At 37.1% G+C, this 20962-nt stretch overlaps 1 protein-coding gene across 6 annotated transcripts in view; it reads left to right on the top strand.

Moving 5' to 3' along the window:
• LOC117142934 (protein bunched, class 1/class 3/D/E isoforms) overlaps positions 1-20962 on the top strand; it is a 90160-nt gene that overhangs the window by 64744 nt on the left and 4454 nt on the right. For 5 of the 6 annotated variants that reach the window (XM_033307258.1, XM_033307250.1, XM_033307266.1 and 2 more), the window contains one exon: positions 4490-4541. In XM_033307258.1, the coding sequence (XP_033163149.1) occupies positions 4490-4541 (52 nt within the window). Of the gene's footprint in view, positions 1-4489; positions 4542-20069; positions 20710-20962 lie in introns of those variants that run through there. The other variant, XM_033307292.1, reaches the window with a different exon arrangement.

Raw genomic sequence — 20962 nt, 5'->3', positions numbered from 1 at the left:
GCAACGCAGCTCAGCTTTTGATCTTTTTTTATTATATCTAAGTATGGCAATTTTACTCGAAGGTGCTAAGTTGTGGATGGCGAGGATAAATATCGTTGGGTTAGTAGTGCTGATTTCATAAGCATACATAAATATTTATCGGTTGGGTGAGTCGGCGGCTAGTCTAAATATATTGGTAAATTGCGTGTGCGTTCAATAGGAGATTACAATTGCTTGAATAAGCAGGGTACTAGGTGACCAGTGTGGCATAGGAAAACTAAATCCCAGAAAATTAATTTCAACGGATTTTTATTTGGCCTGGCACTCAAGACACTGATCTCCGAGTGGCTTGGCTGGAAAATCGCTTGACATATCCACTTTAAACCGTAGCGAATAATCGAATTATGTGCGAAAGACTGGTTACTGACCGCTTCCTGTCTATGCTGAGCCTTACATCACCGGGAAAACGGGCCAACGCATCGTTAGTTGAATAAAATACTATTTTTTGCACTGACCCCATTTTGCTTTTTGTCCGTTACGTCCAGTTAGGCAACTTGTTGCAAACTTGCGTTTGCATGGGCGTAGAGGATTCGGGAAAAGGAGGAGGAGGGGCAGCATCGAGGAGCAGGCCTGCCTGCCACGCGCCTCTTGCCACGAAGCCTGCCAAGTTGGCGACATTTCTTCGGCGGTTTCGCTGGCACTTTAAGGCTTCCTACAATAAGGCGGTAAAACTGAACCGGTCTTGGTCTTGGACTTCCATTTCGATTTACTCTTTATTGACTCTCTTTTCAGCAGTTTTTTTTTAATTCGCCTTTTTATTTCCTTGCGGTGCAACCCTTTTGACCGTTTCTATATATAGACTCGTTATTTCATTTGTGCACCTTTTCACGACTTCGATTTTATTTGGGTCAGGGGCACATGGTTCCTTTAATTATGTTTTGCCCATTATTTATTCTTCATATATTATTTGCCTTTTTCTTTATTATTGTGTCTTAAATATCAATCTGTTATTTATGGGCGAAATTATGACGTATATCCTATTCAAGGTTATAAAAAATGTGTGTTTCATATGCTGATTTAGTTGATTTGCGCACTTACAATTACTACGCACTTACGAATTACTAAATCAATCAATTTAATTTTTTTTTTTTTTTTATTACAAATGTAAATGAAGAACAAAACATATTCGTTATATGATAAATATTTCATTCATAGCCTGTGTGCTTCCTCAGCACAACTGAAACTTTGTTATAAATTCACTTCCGTATTCCGAACTTTTCTTGCTTCTATTTTGCTGAACAATTTGTACGGTGTGTTTTCTTTTCGTTTGCCAACTTCCTGGAGTCGTAAACTCAGTGTCATCGTTCCCGACTTTTGAGATCCCCAAATGCAAATAAACACTCCACAAAATCATCGAATCAGCTTCGAAATGGCGAAGATGGCATGATGTACATATGTACATATGTATATGTATGAATATATGTCAAATTCTCATTTCGCTTACATCAGCAATGGCCTGACAACAATTTCGATATTTGTTTTTACTATTCATTGTTCGATTTTGCCAAGTCAGCGGAGGTCGTTTGCTGGGCAAGTAATTTGTATTTTTAGGAAGTGCAGATTGCGCCATCCGCAAGTTTTAAATTTCGGAAACACTTAAAACAATTTGAGCCGTGTGATTCGCACAAAAAATCGCCGTAGTATCATGATATTTTGAATGAAAATAGCCAGGGGGAAAATGCCAAAGAGCAGCGACATTCTTCAAGGGATTAGCCTGGCACTTGGCCAGAGTTTCATTCACATTTAATGCGCTTGTTCAGATCGTTTCGATTGGATTTGGATTGCAAACGATCTTTAAATTCGGCGAGTCAAAAAAAAAGAAGAAAATGTGGCACGTTTGTAGAAAGACGCCAAATGCAACATAAAATAGAAACGTAAATTACTTATTATTCAGCAAGTTTGTAAGGAAATTTTATAAAATAACACTGTGGCCGAAACTTGTGTTAACTAAATAGCTTTGAATGTAGCCGTACATAAAATAAATAAGTAATCTTTAAATTAGCACGAAAAGCTGAGCCAAAAAAAAGTAAATAAATAAATGACATCACTGATATTTTTACGAGCGTTCGATTGCGGCGTTTGAACCCCAATAAACTTTGCACTTTCTTCCCTCACTTTATTATTTATTCGTCTTCGTTTTGTTGATTTTGTATGAAAAAATATATGTACGTACATATATAATTTTGATCGTCGCTCTTTATTTTTGTTTGGCTATACTTTCATGCTTTTACCATGTCTAATGTTATTGGTCGGACTTCATGCTGATAACACCTGGCGAGATGATAACGAAGCAAAGCAACAATAGATGCTCTAATGAGCCAGCTGTGCATGATTGTTATAGTTTGAATAGAGTAGTTCGAAACTATCAAAAGAGTATCTAAAAGTTGGTGGTCGAAAAGGTGCTTCACTTAGAGAAACACTTTTTTTAAAGTATTTGTCTAAATCTGTGCTGAAGTATTACAAGTAGTTTTTGTTAAATTAAAGCTATTTTAGATTTAGACTTAAATTCAATTAACTAGTTAATTTTAATGAATACTTTAAAGTTTCCTCGAACCGAGTCCTATGTGTAATTAATGCACCCATTCACCTAAAAATAATAATTAGGTGTGTTATTTGTTCAATTTGCTGCCCACTTTATTATCGAACGAATTACATTTAATGGGCATGCGAAAAGCGAACTTTTCGGCAAAAAACTCCGCGTGTCCAGCGAGAACAACAACTACAACAATGGCGCCATTGACCGGTGTCCAAAATGACATTGGCGAATGAATGTTATTTTATTTTTTCCGACTTTTGTGTTTGTGTGCCCATAGCCCAAAGAAAGAGAACAAAAGTCACGACATGAGTCATTGCACTCGCACTCGCACTCGTGCGTGTGGATGCAATGGCGAGACTTTTACTTTCTACCCGCCTTGTTTTTCCCAGGCAAGGCGACAGATGATATGGAAAGTCGTAAACTAAGTTCCCTTGACTCCTCCACGCGGGTTAAGAAACTTTCCGCCTTTCGTCCTTGCCGGCTGACTCAGGGGGTAAACCACAAGGATACCCCATCCCTCCCTGTCCGTCGGTTTTCGAAAACGAAACACTCATAATTTTGGCTTGGTATGCCACTCGTTCTGGATTGCTCAGCCGACTTCTTCCACTGACTTTAATTATTTTGCACGATATTATTCCATTCCACTTAAGTGAATTGCATTTCAGCAAAAGCATCAACATCACGATGTGTTTATCATAAAAGTGTGTATTTAATGGTTGGGCTTTTATTTTGTATATACTGAAGTAAAGAATGCTTAAAAATGACTGGATATAAATAATATAAGCAGGACATGTTTTTAAAATAAATTTTAAATTTATTATATACATACATACTTATTAGAATGTTATAGGGATATTTCCTACAAGACCTGGGCGTTTGCTAATTTGGGCAACCGTATAGATATGGGTTTCAAATGATTCATTGCTCTATTATTTCACATAGGTGTAACTATCTTATGGCCATCTACTTCGATGACACACTCCATTGTATCGTGCCATTTCTATAATTAGATATTATTGCGTATGCCAAGCATTTTTTGAGGCTCAAATCGAATCCAATTCGTTTGATAAAGTGAGGGCCAGTTAGATATGAACAATATAAATTAGCTGATTGATTTCTAATGGAAAAAAAGAATATTTATATTGGATTATGAATCTTAAAAAGCAATACCAATTTGTTGATTCAATTTGATTTACAATTATTCCAAAATTTCTGAAAATACCAGAATGCTTAAAGCATTGAACTATTGATTGAACGTACTAAATGATTTCCTTCATCGAATTGCAAGGTATTCAAATTGATTTTGCATCTTATATAATGCCATTTCCTGCGTCTTTTCTAGTTTCCTTCAGTGTTGCATAATGGTTTGTCAATCGATCGAAATAATTTGCACTTTTGCACTCAGTAATTAAAGAATTGATCAAATTGTAGTAGTGGCACGGGGAAAACCCGATTTGGTTTCATAAAAATCATCATATCGGATTTAAATTCAATCAAAATGTCTGAACACCTTCCACACCACACATTCATCTTTCACTTTTGTCTTATGACAACTTAATTGCTCATTTGGCATTGCAATTAGATGGGGAGATTTGCGTTTTATTCGGAGTTCGCGGTTTTTTTAATGCGAAGTAGAGGAAGTTTTATTGTCATATTGACCTCAATTTACGGCTGTCATCAGCAAGGTCGGATCGCCAAAAATAACTTCCATTCGAAGGTCTTTGGCTAAAGTTTGTCGGCGGTCAGAAAGTAGGCAGTAAAAAATAATTATTTGATTTGTTTTTAATTGAGTCGTTAGATGATGAGGGACTATTAAATATATGAAAAAAGCAATGCTACAATACAACAAAATAACATTAAAAACATATATACTTATCTATTCAATTATATTAACTATTTACTTATTTATTTCAGTGCATCTGGAACTAGTGCAGTTGCGATTGATAACAAAATCGAGCAGGCAATGGTAAGTTTTAATTAAATTATTTTCATTAGGTTTAAACATTTATAAATACAGCGATTAACTCATTATTTGAACACAAAAGACAGACAAAATTAACAGCTTGAAATTGATAAGACGTTGAAAAACATGAAATCGTTAATCTTCAAAAAGGGCAACCATGTTCATAAAAAAAGTGTTATCAGGCAAAAATGAAGAAAAAACGTCGGAAGACGTCATGAGCTGAGCCTTTCAGTGTTTTTCAACTTTTGACCATGAATACAGTCGCTTTTTTCCAAGACAAACGGTGCGTACTCTTGATGGTCCATTCTTAATCTCGATTAGGCAGGTCTCAATTCTCAGCAATCCAAAAATAGCTACAAGATACACGAAAAGCCCAGCGAAAAGATGTTCGAGTGGGGCGCCATGCTCACAAAAAAAAAAAAAGATACAATTCAATCAAGTGGCCCTCCTTCTTCATTCTCGGCCTGAAGTACAAATTTAGTTCAATTGAATTGTATTTGCTTTGTACTGAAATGGCATGCATTTCAATGGAGGATTCTATATTTAGACCCAATTAAAAGACAGTACAAGACTCTCAAAACAATGAACAATCCGCAGAGATGACAATTGGTTTTGAGTCGTTTTCAATGAACTGAAATGAACTGTGGTGAGAGTTATGAATGGAAATTCACATTTTCGGGCTTGTTCATACAATGAACAATCGAATTTATCTCAAGTGGACAATCTAATCGAACTGGTAATCGCTTTTGCAATCAGTCAAAATAAAAGTTTCAATGATTTTGAATGACCTATAGTCAGTATTTAGTGGCTAACAGACAAAATTGTTGCCAACCCTAATGGAATTAGTATTGAAGTATTTGCTATCAGCAGACGATTTAATATTATCTTTACTTTAGATTAAAAGTAGGAAAGGAGGAAGATACTTCATTGCGATCAGTCTATAAAAACCATAATTCTATGAATTTTAAGGCCTTTTTTCACATGCCTTGGCTAAAATCCAAATCATATTGCTCTGTTGTCAATAAATCATCGTGATTGCTTATTTATTATACCAAGTAGCGGAGTTGATAGAAAATTCCAAGCGGAACTCTTGATGACACATTTAGCGCAGTGGCAACTGGCTGCATGACTGCTGCATGTTGTTTGATTTTGCCTCATTTAAAGTCAATCAACTTTTCCTTTTCCACGAAATTCAATTGAGAAAGAGTAGAGTGTCTGTGTATCTGTGCCTCTGTTGCAGTTGCAACTTGCCACCCATAATGGTCATTTGGGTCAATTCAATTGCTCTCCCCACTTTCTTTGGGCCGACGCATTTCATTTCGATTCTCTTCTTTCTTTTATTTTGTATTTTTTCATCTGTTTTGGAATTCCTTTCTAGCCACCTAGAAATGTTTTTTCCCTCTTCATTTTTTTTTTATTCACTTTGTGAAAGTATTTTCCCCAAGCGCATTCCGTTTTTCCTTCAATTTAACTCTTGTTGGCCGCAGAATTTATGCGCTTAATTCTGTTGTTGCTTTTGACCTTGGTGTGGCAAGAAATAATAAAAAAAATAATATTTTATACGAGGCTTTTTGAGGCTGATTTTTTTATGAGTGCTCCCTTCCCGGCGGCGCTTATCAGGCTTTGTCTTGTTTACAAAATGGCAGACTGTTTTTTCTGTGTGGATTGCTTATCTCACAAGCGCCAACAAATGCCACACTTCAAATATGCCATAAATTGTTTGCCAATTCAAAAGCAAATAAAGGCAAGAATGTGAATATTCATATAAGAATCGTATTTGCTTGCAGATAATTATTGAAATTACCCAACTCAATCATCGAAATCATCGACTTGGCTTTTTCGGGGTAGCTTTTGTGTGTTTTTTATTTGTCACCGAGACAAATTGTCATTGCGAGACAAATGTCCGCCTTTTGTTATCTTTGCAACTTTTTGGGTGACTAAAAATGATTTAATTTCTCAAAAACAAGTTTATTTAGTTTATTTCACTTGAGTCACAATGTGCTCTATTACATTTGCCGCCAGGTGTAGCCCCAATTTTATTCAGGAAAGTTCTCTAACCCCGAGCAGATGTCGCATATCATTCATATTTTAGGACACTTCCCATTTCTTGATCTGCTTTCTTTCGGATGTATATATTTAGTATATAAACTCATTCCGTTTGGTTCAGTTGTCACGTAGTGGACATGAGCAAACAGATTGCGGATTACGGATTGAGTCAGAAAAAAATTAAATGAGTTTTTTAGCCATTTGTTGCCTACGCCCAACAAAGGCGCGTCAAATAAAATGTAATTTATTTGCACCAGCGACAGTCTTTTCCTGTTTTACAAATGCGAAAATAAGAAACGATACGGAAGCGTTTTGCTTCCTTAAAAAACAATCGTTTTTATATTTCGCTTTTATTATTCCTTTAACACTTATCAATCATCAAGCAAGTGACGTCACTTATTTTCGATGTTTTTTTGTGCATTTCTCTGCTTTATTGAGCTGCGATCAACATTTAATGATGATAACAGCCAGAACAGGCGATCGCAGACTTTGTCACTGCTGCCTATACATGTATGAAGTGCAATCTTAAGCTAGACAGCTACTCACACGTTCTATTTTCCATGCTAATCTTTTCTGCGTCGAAGAAAACAATGTTTTCTTTAAATGGAATAAAAGAAACGGTAATAGAAACCATGGCGCCAATGATTAGGTTGTTCCTCCCATACTCAAGTAGATTGATAAGGTTTTTAGGTTATGCCAATTTAATTATCGATTTGAACTGGCGCAAACAATAGAAATAGAGAGAATATTTATTATAAACTTATCAGCTTAAACGAACGAAGGAAGAATGTAAGCTAAACCTTGATGGTTTATTATTAATGATAATGCGAATTGAAGGTTTAATGATTAATTAGATATTTCACACTTAATACGTCTTTACATTTCTAATTTCTTACAAATATTTTTAGTGCCCAATAAAACAGATTTCGTTTACGCCCAGTATGAGTATCATAAAGTTCCAAAATTTCCTAACCAATCTCAACAGTCGAAGAAAAAGTTGTGAAAAACAACATGATAGCGATGATAAGTTGATTTGCTAAGACAACTTAATGACTTAATGACATTAATGTGGCTTTATTTCGCCCGATGTGCGGATCGAATGGCTTGACTTTTGTCGAGCCCCTCGCTGGCTGGCTTTACTCTTCCACTTTAGTGAAAAACAAAATGCAGAACCCATAAACAAGACCATAAAAAGCATGACAGATAAGATAAAAATAAAACCTATTGGCCTGGTCGGGTTGTGCTGTGCCTGTGCTGGGTTTTTACCACTCGATTTGTTCGGCCTCTGATATGTTTGTCCAAGTGTGTGGAGTTTCAGCTAAAGCGAACTGGAAAAACAATCCCTAAGAATAGTGTGAAATAATTTACTTTTCCTCGACAACCAGACATCAGCCGATAAGAACAGCAGACAATCGGTTGAGGGAAAACAAAGATGGTTGCATAATAATGTTGGCACTGGAATGGCCAGAAAGATGGGTAAATATCGGCCTAAGTCTGGCTTTACACTATGTATGTATCTCTTGCACACAAATGTGTGTTCTGGCCACGTGCCTTTGTGAAGTCTTTGCCTGATCTCTTATGGAATCATGGAATCACAGATGTCCGCTGCGATGTGTTCAAGTATCTATAACCAATGCTTAAGTAGGCACAACGCGTCATTAGCCAGCAATAGATGTATCATGATCTGTTGCTCAGCCCGTCTAATTGCATTGACAATGCACAGCACCGCAATTTTCAAACAATTGACGTCAGAATCGATACAATATCGGGGGTCGGTCAGTTGGTAGGTCGGTCGGTCACTTTTTTCCTATCCCAATCCCAAATGGTTCGGGCCAGTTAAGTGCTAATTAGACGTGGCACTGCCGCAAAGGCACCCGCTGAGTCGCCTTTGTTGGCGCTGCGTGTCTATCAGTAGATCTAGTCTGGTCTGTAGTTTATAGCTCTCAGTTCTAGAGATGGACTCGTGACTTCAAACAATGCAGCGTAAACAAGCGAAAGAAGAAATGTATGTTTTTGGGTCACAGGGAAAGTCCCTCTTGTCCCAAATATTAAATTTGATTTATTAAAAAGATACTTCATAAAATAAGTAAGTAATAAGGCTTTATCGTTTTTTTAAATATTTTACGCATTTATTCCATATATCGATAGTTATCGTGTGGTGTTACATCGTGATAACACATTTTTCGATTATTTTCGATAGAATGCCTAAATAGGGATAGAATTTAATTTGACCTGATTTATTTAAATCTAAAACCAACAGTTAGCTACTGTTGCATCATTTCAACTAGAAAACATTAAATGTCAAGCTCTGGACTTTGTAACAGCCACCACTCTGACGTCATCTACTCAGTCTTAAATTGCGTCACAACGTGGAGTATCTCATGATGCCCGTATGATGATCTTTAGTGCTATCGTGTAATACATAATACATGTGGGCACACGTTTTACACAAAATCCCCACCAGAGAATCTATAGAACACGAAGAAATTTGATTCTGGCCTTTTGTTTCATTTTCCCCCACTTTGTCTTCGAGGTCGGCGACTTTCAATTCACACGAATTGCAAGTGGAATTGTGGCAAGTAGTGCGCTACTGCACGGAGAAAGGTAAACGGGCAGTGAGCTAAACATTTTCCAAACGGCGATGAGCTCACGCCACCAGCCAACCAACATCCCAACCGACAGCAGCGAGAACTCCCCTAATGACTCACAAATGCCACAATTTTCCGAGAAAATTTCACTGCAATTAGAGTTCATGCGAGCAAAGTTTTCCCCCGAATCGAACTTCAAGGCTGAATCCGTGGGCGTTTTGCAATTGGGTGTGAAGTTCGGGTGTTTTGTGCTTGCAATGCAATGTTGTGCTAGGTTGAAACTTGTTTCGACCCACCTCCTGCCCTCCTGCCCCTTCTAAAATCCCAGCTAAACACTCTCGACCGGACTAGACGTTCAACATTTATTTATTTTTTGAGTTTGTTTTTTATTTTGCAGCCAGACGAGATAGCCTTTAGTTTAAGTTGCAATTGTCGTTCGAGCTGGCCGCTGTTTTTGTTTGTACGTGCATTGCAGCTCCAAAAGTGGGTCAGTTTTATCGCCAATACATGTGTCTATATGCCCATATTGTATACTACTCGTAGTGTACTTGTGTAGACCCGGTGCAGTTGATTTTCGCTTATGTTTGCCTGCTAGCTGCTGTCCACTGTTGCCAAGCGCTCTCAATTTCCATAAACTACGAATGCAAATTCAACTAACTTTGCCACTGCGATCGCCGTTACTGCAGAAAAATGCCATGTGAAAGCCTTTGCGGAATGCTGGATCTTAAAGTAAAACTATTTGAAAGATTTTCCCACTTTTATTCCCCTTCGCGAGCATAAGCTATTTGTTATATTGTTTTTCCCATATCTAATTAACCTAATGGGATTGCAGTTGCATTTAGTGTGGAAAACTTTGAACAGAACACATTCACATTGTTTGAGATAAAGCCAAATCATTAGAGAATTCTGCTTTATCTGCTCACTTTGTGAAGTAAGCTCTGTTGTCTGTGCATTTTAGAAATTATCAAAGAATTTTTAATGCCCCAAGCGGCGGAATGTACATATATTTCTTTTTTAATTATTGCAAAACATCAGAAAAAATAGATTAATAAACAGAGGTCTGTCAGCCAGTCTGTTCATATATACTATTGCATTTTAATGTCATATATTAGCAGATAATTAGGCAAAGATTTTCCTCAATATCAAAATAAATTAGACATCAAGGCAATAAATCTTCAGTTTGGATGGATGTCTATTTTCTCTAATTCGACAGTTTCCTGTCTGCTTTAATGCGGAACTTAAAAACCAAAATTAAAATGCCTAATGTTTGCCAAAAACGTTTTCTAATTCGAAATACTTTGACTTTCAGCCCGATTTCGATGTGGCTTTTATATTTCACTGGGCAGTGTTAAATATTAAACAAGTTTGGTGAACGTCACAATCTGGTTTTATGTCTGTCTTTCTGTTGGTTAAATGAAAACAAAGTAAAATCTCTAGCACAGTCGTTCGATTTGAACGTTCGCCTTCGGTTAATCCCCCAGTCGTAGAAGTCAATTTGATAAATGTGGCTTAGATGTGTTGACCTTTGTGCCATATACGCTGAACTCTAGCCGATATCTTCCGTCTTTGTTCGGCACGCAATCAGGCGAGAAAAATCATTAAAAAAGCGCGCTTAAAATGCAGGAAGCAAAGCTCAATGTATTCTTAATCGCTTTTAATTTGCAAACATGAGTGGGATGATAAATCGAGCAAGACAAAAGGCAATCAAAAGTAAGCACGAGACCCTGAAAGGTGTTTTTCAACTTTAAACTGTCCTAGACCTTCTGATCTCTGGAGTGATTTGAAAACTATTTCCAAAATGTTTGTGGGAGGGGTGTGTTCGAGTCAAAAAAAAAGGCGTGCTTTCACAGAAACGATTTCTCCTCTCGAGTAAACAATTATTTTTTTGGCCCATGGCCTGTGTGCCATTTTGCACAACAACTAAATATGTCAATCAGCTGTCCAACTGTCACACACAACTGTACTTGACAACCACTAAAGTTTTTCAATTTCTGTTTTTGCCCATTTTTCGATTCTGCCATCGTGTTGCCAAGCAGAAAACTCAGCAAAATTATTCATTCACGAAAAAATTGTTCAAAAACCGAAATGGAAATAATATTGGGAAATGACAAAAACAGTTGCTGACCTAATTATATATTTTTTTTGCGCCAGACAATAATGCCCCCAATAAGCATCGAACGAAAATTAACTAAAAATGCTATAAATAAACAAGAGTTTATATTATTTGCAAAAGCTTTCATCTTTTGCCGTTATGCCTGCCTGCCTGCCTGCATATACATTTTAAGTAATTTATTATTATTAAATTGATGGGAGCAATTTGTTTGCTGGTTCAGGGTCCGATTTGTGGATCTGTTTTCTCGTTTTTGGCGGCACTTGCTTTCTAATTGGGTTAGTGACATCACAGTGCGGGAGCGAAAACCAGTTTGTTGTCGGAGTTTAAAGTTGTTCAATTTCGGATTGTTTATAGGTTGTTTATATGTGGGCTACCTACCTACCTGATGGATTTGCCAATGAAATCGGGCAGGGATATAAAAACGCTTTAACGATCTCCGATAAGTTTCAGGTTTACTCTGAGTCAAGGATGGCCAATTACGCGGTCTTTGATTTTTAAATTGAGATAATAAACAGTCAGTGTGGCAACTATCTTCGTTAGGGGAATCCCTTTAAATTTCTCTCTAACTATAATGCAGATAATTAATCATTGGCCAAAGAAAAAGCCAAGCTATGTTTTATATGCCTACGAGCGTGCCAATTAAGATAGCGATTTAGCATATTTTCAAGTGCACGCTGACATAAATTAATTGTAAATGGGCAGCAGCGCCATCGACTGATTTAAAAACATGCGTTAATCGATTTCGGCTGAGGTGCGACCGGACTCGATTGTTTTTTATTTTTCATTTATTTCGGGGACCTGTTCGACAACTCACTTGCAAATGATCTTAGCTGGTGGACCCAGCTGATCTCAGATCTGCGATCGCAGATCTCAGTCGAGTTGAGAAAATCACAAATGCGCTGCGTGTGCGTGGCGTGCGCGTTGGCAATTGGCCGAGACACACCTACCTCACCTGAGTTCGCCGGACTTGTATGTATATCCATATGTACATATGTACATACATACATATGTGATTTAAATTTGGCCATGATCGAACGCCAACGCGAAACGCGTTTGGCCCGAGACATGGCGATCTCACTCGCACTCAAATCGCTCAAAAAAAAACTTTAAAAAAAAGAAAAGATTTTGCAATGCATGATTAATGTGTGCGTTGGTTTGTTTGCTCATTCCCTGGCTTTGTCTTTCGCTTTATTTTTGGGCCTTTTGCATTTTAATTGACACCAATATGTCATTTGAGGCAACACGACGAAACGAGCTGGCTATCCCCGCCGGTGGCACCACAGAAAGTTTATGCCTACCCCCCAAACAGGCATTTCTATTTTGTTATGGCCCCGCCTTTTGCGCTACGTCGCTGCGAAAACAAAACGCCAATAAATATATCACAGAATGTTGTGTTTGTGCTTTTATAACTATGTATAAACATATGTGTGTGAGTGTGCTTAGACCCCCACATAAAACTGTGGCGACTTTAGCTTCCGCATTATAACTCAACTACAAACATATTAAGAAACGTTTGTCTGCCACGGAAAATTTCTCAAGAGAAATTCCTCAGGAAATCTCAAAGCAAATGTTCAAAAAAAATTGTTCGAATTTAGTTTTATATTCGAAAACAAGAGCGAAAATATCAATGAATAAAAAGTAGTTATTACTGGAAATTATCAGTTTTAGAATAGTAACGAGTCATAGTAGGTACATACATATATTGCCAGTTGATTAGTGACGACTGCCAATTTTCGAAACAACAAAATATTCCACTTGTTATTTACTATATACGCCGGCATAAATATTCCTAGAAATTTATTTTCCCGCTGACTGTTTTATTTATTTGCCTAAGAATAAATTCGACAATAATTCTGTTTACATATTTTTGACACTCGCTATTCTGCTTCTTCTCTTTGCAGGTAAGCAAAACAATATTTTCTAATATTAAATCAACAAATTTTGTTGTTCTCTGGTCTGCGTAAGTCAATTAGTAACCCATATATTTTCGTGCATATATTAAATTCGCTTAAATATGCATATGTACACGAATGAAATTATTCCACATACAAATTGAATAACATTCAATTAAAACGGAAACGGAAAATGATCGAAAATATTCCGCACAATAAGTGAAGGAATGCAAATTATGTTGACATCTTTGAATAGTTCTTGTTAGGTTAGGGGAAAGAGGTAAAATGTGCGATCTGACTTTGTGCCGAAAATAGACATAGAAAATATATAGCAAAACAAAATAATTAAGTTCTTCATCCCCAAAATATATCATCCAAAAAGAGCGTGCTAGAAATAAAGCGCCATCTGGATGAGAGAGTTTCTGAATACCCTATCGAAAGATTCCACATTTATCACTTACTGGATTCACAGAGTGAATCCTCAAAGTGAGTAACCCCTTTTGAAGGGTATAGAGTGAAGTGCGAATGGGAAAAATGGGGAACTGAACTATTATGCCGAAAGCTTAAAGGCCCCATTTATTTGGGTGCAGAACACTAAATAGTAAACACACAAATCGAACGATACACACAGACTTCTATCAAATAGTGTTATTGTGACTGCCTCGATTGGCCTTGAATAATTCATGATTATTTGTGGGCATTTTTTTTCCCTTTTTTTTTGTTCGCTTTTGAGTTTTAATTTTTCCCTAATGGTTGTTTTTGTGTGGCTCTTCATTTTGTTTTGTTTGTTCTCTTTTCTTTTTGTTTTTTGATAGTTCCTCTTTGTTCAGCTCATTTGTTTACCAAGTTTTGAGACCCTTTTGGCATAGGTGGAAAAAGAACTTTTGATTTGTGACCAAATATTTGATAGGGGTAATTGTATTCTAGGAAGGCATAATAAAGTTGAATATTCAGGGTCTTCAATATTCCTCGTGACTCAGAATTAATTTCAAACACGACCAAATTGGAACTGAAGTCAAAAATTGCTTAAAAATGTTTATATATAATGACATTTTTAACAGAAAACAAATAGTTTTATGTTCCAAGCCAGCAATTTCAGCTACATAGTTTCATTTTTAGAGTAATTGGTTTTTAGCGTGTTTGTCCTTAACCCAAAATCCAACACTCAAATAAATTCTCGGAAATTTTCTCAATTAAATTATAGTGCAAAAAAAAAATGGTCACAAGGATGAGAGGCACTAACAAATTGTATGCAAATTCAATGAGTTCTTATTATTAACCAAAATAAACAAGAGAAAGTAGCCAAAGAAACAAACAAAAAATAGAAACATCGGAAAAATTCAGGTCAAGATGAAAGTCTATTCAACTGAATTGCCTAAAAATAAGCCAAGCAAATGATACGTGTGTAGATATATCCAAGATATATCGTTTATATAGAAAGGATTTCCAAGTAATGTTAGATATATAATTTTTTGGCGCATAAACCTTGAAAAGTCGCGACATCTTTGCGATGCTTGACACTCGGCCAGAAGTTAATTAGCCACACACGTGCCGTGGTCGTATCCCACGAATTTACAACAAAGTCGTGGGCATTCGAATGCAATTAGCGGTCGGGCCCCTCTACCTGTATCTGTGTTTACCTGTGAGTGAGAGGAGTACCTCTTTGTGGCTGTCGAGGACCGAACTGCTGGCCAATAAAACGATTTAATGGCTCTCACCGAAACTGCAGCAGCCGGACAATTTAAATGCAATTTGCACTTTTATTTTTATCTTCTTCCTGTCCCGACTGACGCATTAGTTTTGCATGAGGTGATTGCCCAAAAAAACCCAGGTATTCAACAAGATTTGTATGACCCGTAGTTTCATTTGAGCCGGGTTACGGAAAAGGTTAGGATTAGTCGTTGTTTATCCAAGGAGCCATTTAGATTTTGAGATTGGCGGATAAAATAAACAATAAATTTAAACTTCTGCCACAAGAAGAGTGTGGGGCAACCCTGTTTTCAAGGATAAGAATAATTAATCTTATCAAATTGTTTCGTCCATCAGTTTCGAACACGAGGAGATGAGAAAATATTGTACAACATTTTAATATTTGAGAAACTGCACATTTCGCTGGCACATTTTCTTGTTAATTTTCCTGTTTCTTGAAACTAATATGCCACTAAATAAATAGTTCCTTGACCAACTTGGATCCCACGTATAAGTTTTTAGATATTTCACTTCTCTCTCCTATTTACAGTTCCCACCATTTTACCCATTTTATTGCTGATCGCATCACACCTGTCGATCACCTGTTTGCAATTTTCGAAAATCGAACATATACATACCTATTTTTTTTATTTTTTCTTGTGCCAAATAACGTCCCAGACAAATGTTTGACTTGGTCGAAAAAAGGGAAACCGTTTGATGGACATATTGACAGACAGCTGCTTCGACTTTTAGTAGCCATTTACATACACAAATATACAAATATTTATAAATGACCCATGTTTCAAGGTGTTCCCTTGGCCGCTCAACACAAATATGAGCCGTTATCAACCTAATAATAATAATAAAAAGAAAACGGAACTGTCAAATGTTCTTATCAATATATATGTATGTATTTATATAGGCTGAAAAGTGAGCTAATCACAAACGAAACTTGTTCTAAGCGGACTCAACTAAAAGCGAATTCTTTGTTTTGATTTTTATTCGATTTTGTTGTTACACAGCTGCTGACGTATGGTTGCCTGCTAAATGGCAAACAATTGAAATTCATTAAAAGCAAATCAAAGGCGAAAATTGTCTGAAGCATTCCCCCAGTTGAAAAAAAGAAGAACTGAGCCACTATCAACTTATCTGCTTATGCGTTTCCTTATCAGTTTGCCTTTTCGTCTAGCTAAACTTTGTGGAACGTCTTTTTAGGTGCGATTCGTTTAATGTGTTTCCTTATCAGCCAGCTCATCATCCCATTTCCCTGTTGCGTGATTCCAAGATCCAAAGATCCAATGTATTTATTCTATTCGCCTCTTTAAAATCAGCAAAGTTTGTTTACCTCAAAAATTGGCCCATCCAAGGCTGGAATCGAAAATGATGTGTTAGCATACTGAAATAAAATTCTCGTTTGCGTAGGCTTTTCGATTTGTTCAAAGATATATGTATACATTTTTCTAAATGATTTATTTAAACTAGGGCAGAAATATGTAGTTTAGATATATATATATACAAAATAATTAGCTATATATTTTAGACTGGCGCGTGTCGCGATGATTTCCATCCGATTCGAAGGCACGTGGATGGATGGATGGGATGGGGGCAGGGGATCCTCCTCTTAAACTCTCTCCCCACACAGAGTCTTATCAATTTGTACTGAGCCGCCGTCAGTCAGTTGTAATTGTCTAATTGTATCTATTTGATACTGATAGCGAGAGACACACGCAGATGTTTTTTTCTTGTCAATATAAGGAAATCACTAATCAAAAAGTATTCCGTCGATTGGCCAAAGTAAGAAAAGGAATTTCTAAACGAGCTCAATAAATATTATTGCTGGAAGAATGAGATGTTGAGTGGGAAAAAAAACTATTTTTGTATGTAGTGGATATGGGAATATCTGGGGATTTGAATATTATAATATGGTCATATGGTCATTATTTCATTTTCTGCAAGAAAAATCTTTTCAATTTATTTGTGGCCCATGGAAACTTACCAATCAATTTGAATAAATTTTCCACTGAGATCTTGAGCGTCTCCTCTTGAGACTAGTGCCCCCTTTAAAAATCAGTCAAAGGGCTCTTGATATTTGAATTGTTACCTAAAATTTAAAATAAATAATAAACTGGCTTTTCCTCACCTTCCCCGTTTGACCCACTGAGTAGAGGAAAACACTTGTAAATTTCCACTGAGTCCGAGACAGCCTGTCGCGCACCTATGCTCCTCGTCCCCACCCACTCCCTTTCGCTTTTTAAAGGTGCTTGGGCTACCACATTTGTTATGGATTGTGTATTATGTCGGCGACTGTTGCCCACCTTTACCCCTTGCCATTCCAGCTTTTGCCTTTTATGGCCCTGTTTTTGTGAGGATTGCAACTTAGACAACCTGTCAAGGGGTTGTTGTAGGTTTTGTGCGGCGATAACAGCCTATCTTATCATCACTCGGGTCTATGGAACCAATTAAAACACGTTCAAATTGGCCTCAAAGTCCAGTCAAAACTAACTACAAAAACAAATGGCCATTAAAGCAACGAATTTTCCCACACGAAATCACGACTCTTCCCCCGCTGATCTCGCAACTTGATGACACGCGCCGCTAAATGAATCAGAATTAATTGTGTTGCATGTTACATGAGCTCTTAATCTTAGCTCTTGTCACGCTAGACGACTTAAAGCCAAATTAATAGATGGGGATAGTTTGGGTTTATATATGATGTGGTATGTAGATTGATCAATCGAATGTCCAAGCCTTTAAACTTTATAGTTCAAGATAAATGTTTCAATATATGTTGCCTAACTTTAAAATAATCACTTTTAATTCAAATATTACATTATTGGTCATCTTTATCCAAAACCACACACAAAACTACCCTTTCAACAACGAATCAACAATGGCCACACCCACCAAAGCTCACCACACACATACGAACACGTGTTGGGGGCGTGCGAAAATCAACAACGAAATCAACAACAGAGAAATGCTGTAATTTTCCACACGCTTTTTAATTTTCAATTTCTCGGACTTTTCGAATATTTTATAACTTTTCCGCATGTGTACAAATGTTTATATTATGAGTGTAAGTTGGGGGGGTGTGGGCGTGTTGATGATTTCTTCGGCACACCCCCCTCTTTGCTAACACCCCACTTTGGGATGGAATCACGCTGTTACAAAACATTTGGACTTGTTATTGTTGCTCACTCGCTCTAGCGCGGCTGCCCTCTCGCTCGCACCTCCCCCTGCCCGGTTGCGATTCAATTTTTATTGATTGCCAGACGCGGCGACGATTTCGAAATTTTCATTTGTTGATTCAAAACACAAATACAGAAACAAAGAATATGCATTGTTTTTGTTGTTGACTTAGTTTGCAATACGTGTATGTGTCACTTTAATGAATTTTGTTTGCATACACAGTCGTCAACAAAGTGCATGCAAAATCTGTGTGATCAGAAAAGCTGTTAGAACTGACATAAGCCAGCAGTGTAGGAAAGTTTTCTGAATGGCTTTTAGAATTTTCCGAACGGGCTGCACAGAGAGACGACTTCCTCGTCTTTACATTGAGTTATCTATCGCATTCAATGATAACAATGATAAGCTAGAGCTGCTTATCTTAAAGTTAGTAATGCGAATTGATAACATAGCCATCCTTGGTTTGGTAAATGTTACTGAGTTAGTAGGGCAGGTAGAGATTCTAACACAAATATCGACGACAGAATTGAACTATTACAAGAGCGTTGGATTTTTGTATTTTGCATCCGGAATCGTTTTTCTCCATTAAGGCAATTAGAGGCCCTTAAGTTCCTCAAATGAAAAAACAAAACTTCAACAGATGCCTCTTTTTACTCAGCACTCTCAGCTTCCGCGTCCGCCCTTCACCACCCCAAACCCCAACCCACAAATGCGACACCACCCCACCCATGACGATCCCAACTTTATCCCATCTACGCAGTTTGTGTAGCAATTAAGGAACTTCTCTTCCTACCCACCTACAATTTGTTGACTTATTATTTTACAGCATGCCATTTGTTTATTTAAATGTGCATTTAATTGCTGTTTTCTCCGCCGGCGACTACTAAAAATGTTGTCTTCTTATATTTTTATTTTTCTTTTTAATTTTTAACGCGGATGTTTGTTTCGGTTTTTGTTAAACAATTTGTTGTTGATGCGTCCAGCTTATTGTTGGTTCCTATATAGATTGAAATCTATATGGCATGCATGTATGGATTGACAGAAAACGCTTCCTTCAGCATGCGCATGAAATCGATACGTTCCGTTCATGTTTTGCTCGTTTATATTGTATATGGTATTATACATTTTGTTCTGCGGGCTCTTCAGCCAACTCTATACAAGTTTCGAAGCCCTTGAATTTTTGTTCCAATTTTGTCATTGTCATTGGTATGATAATGCAGCGATAAAAATCCAGAATGTGATATTCTGTTCAATGACAATACTTATTTTACTTTTACCCATATATTTAGTTCTGAATATCTTTCTTTATAAATTGAAGTTCTTGTATTGCGCTCCATATTTGCTCACATTCATGTGTGAAGTATTAAATTTTATCGTGGAATTTTGTTTACTGTTGACTCCAATCGACTTAATTCTGTTAGTTGGAAAACGCAATGCGCAAAAGGTAAGAAAACCCACCCCACATACACACATAATTCCCAGAGAAATGTCGAAGTAATCGAAAACCACCGCGTGGCAAGCGTAAAAGTATCTACAAGAACCAACCAACCAACGTCCAACCAAAAAATAAAATAAATACAAAAGAAATAAGAAAATAAAAGAGCGAGCGGGAGAACTGGAGAGCGAGTGATAAACAAAAGTGTCATAAAGTTTTTGCGTCGTAGTGGCTGAAAAAAACATATGTATATATTTCTTAAATAACAAAAAAACCGGCTGGCTGTTTGGGAATTCAGTCAAACATTTTGGCAAATGAGCGGCACCGAAGACAAATAAATATACATATATGTGGATTGAATAAATAGTGGCAGTCTTTGTAAATTGATGAGAAAACACGCGTCAAAACAAACAGAGAGTATCTGAGTATCTTTGTATCTCGCAAATGCTGATGGATATGCCCATAGTCCGGCGGCCAGATACAGATACATAAGAGAGTCGCAGAGAGCGCACTGCGCAATGAGAGAGCGCGCTCTCTTTCACTCAAAAGGCACTGCCATTTCATATAAAATCCGCACTAATTGCAAGCAGACGTTCAGTCGCCAGTACAACTTGCTACACGCCACATCGCCAACAAATATAGCTGGCACCAGTTTTAATATATATAAAAAAAAAAGAAAAAAACAATTACTTTTTATACCAACTGAAAATAAAAAACATTTTACAAAAGCCTACCAGAGACTCGTGAATTACATTAATTCGTTACAAGCAGACGCAAAACACTCCAATCGCAGTAAATTCAATCGACAAAAGCTCGAAAATATCACAAAAGCTCTGCGCCGGTCTCGTAAATCTCAAAAAAAAGCTGAACAGCAAACTCAGTTATTGCTAAACTTTTGCCATACAAACACACAGCACCGACGAGAAATCACAAGAAAAGAAGTGAAAATACATAAAATACAATTTAAAAACCCAACTGTGATCCAACTGAAACTGATATACATAAATATACTTGAAAAGTGCAAGAGTGGGAGAAGAAAGTCAAAATCTCCGCAAAAGAAACCAAAAATTATTGATATACACAAAAACCCGTGAAAATCCAAATAAACCCAAAGCCAAATATGATGGGCACTATGTCGCTGCGCCAGCCAGAGAATTGGCTATACGAGATTTGGCAGAAGGGCTACGATAGCCCCTGCTATGTGATGGTGCCCAATGCAAAAGTATGTATACCTCGCACAACCAGCCCCCTCCTCTCCCCGTCCATCCCACCTACCCAACCGTACAAAAAAGAACCCCATTTACCTTGACTAGATGCAATTCTATCGATTTTCCTTCGTTTTTCGTCGCATTTCGTGAGGCTGCGCGATTTTCTGGCGACTTTTCAATGTCGTCAAAAAGGCAACTGAAAATAAAATAAAAAAAAGAAAGAAACTTGTGCTTGTCACTTGTCAATTTATTTTCGCTGATAAATTA

The sequence above is a fragment of the Drosophila mauritiana genome, chromosome 2L, assembly GCF_004382145.1.
Source record: "Drosophila mauritiana strain mau12 chromosome 2L, ASM438214v1, whole genome shotgun sequence".
Classification (NCBI taxonomy): Eukaryota; Metazoa; Arthropoda; class Insecta; order Diptera; family Drosophilidae; genus Drosophila; species Drosophila mauritiana.
The sequence above is the reverse complement of the archived record's forward strand: the minus strand, read 5'-3'. Positions and strand labels throughout refer to the sequence as shown.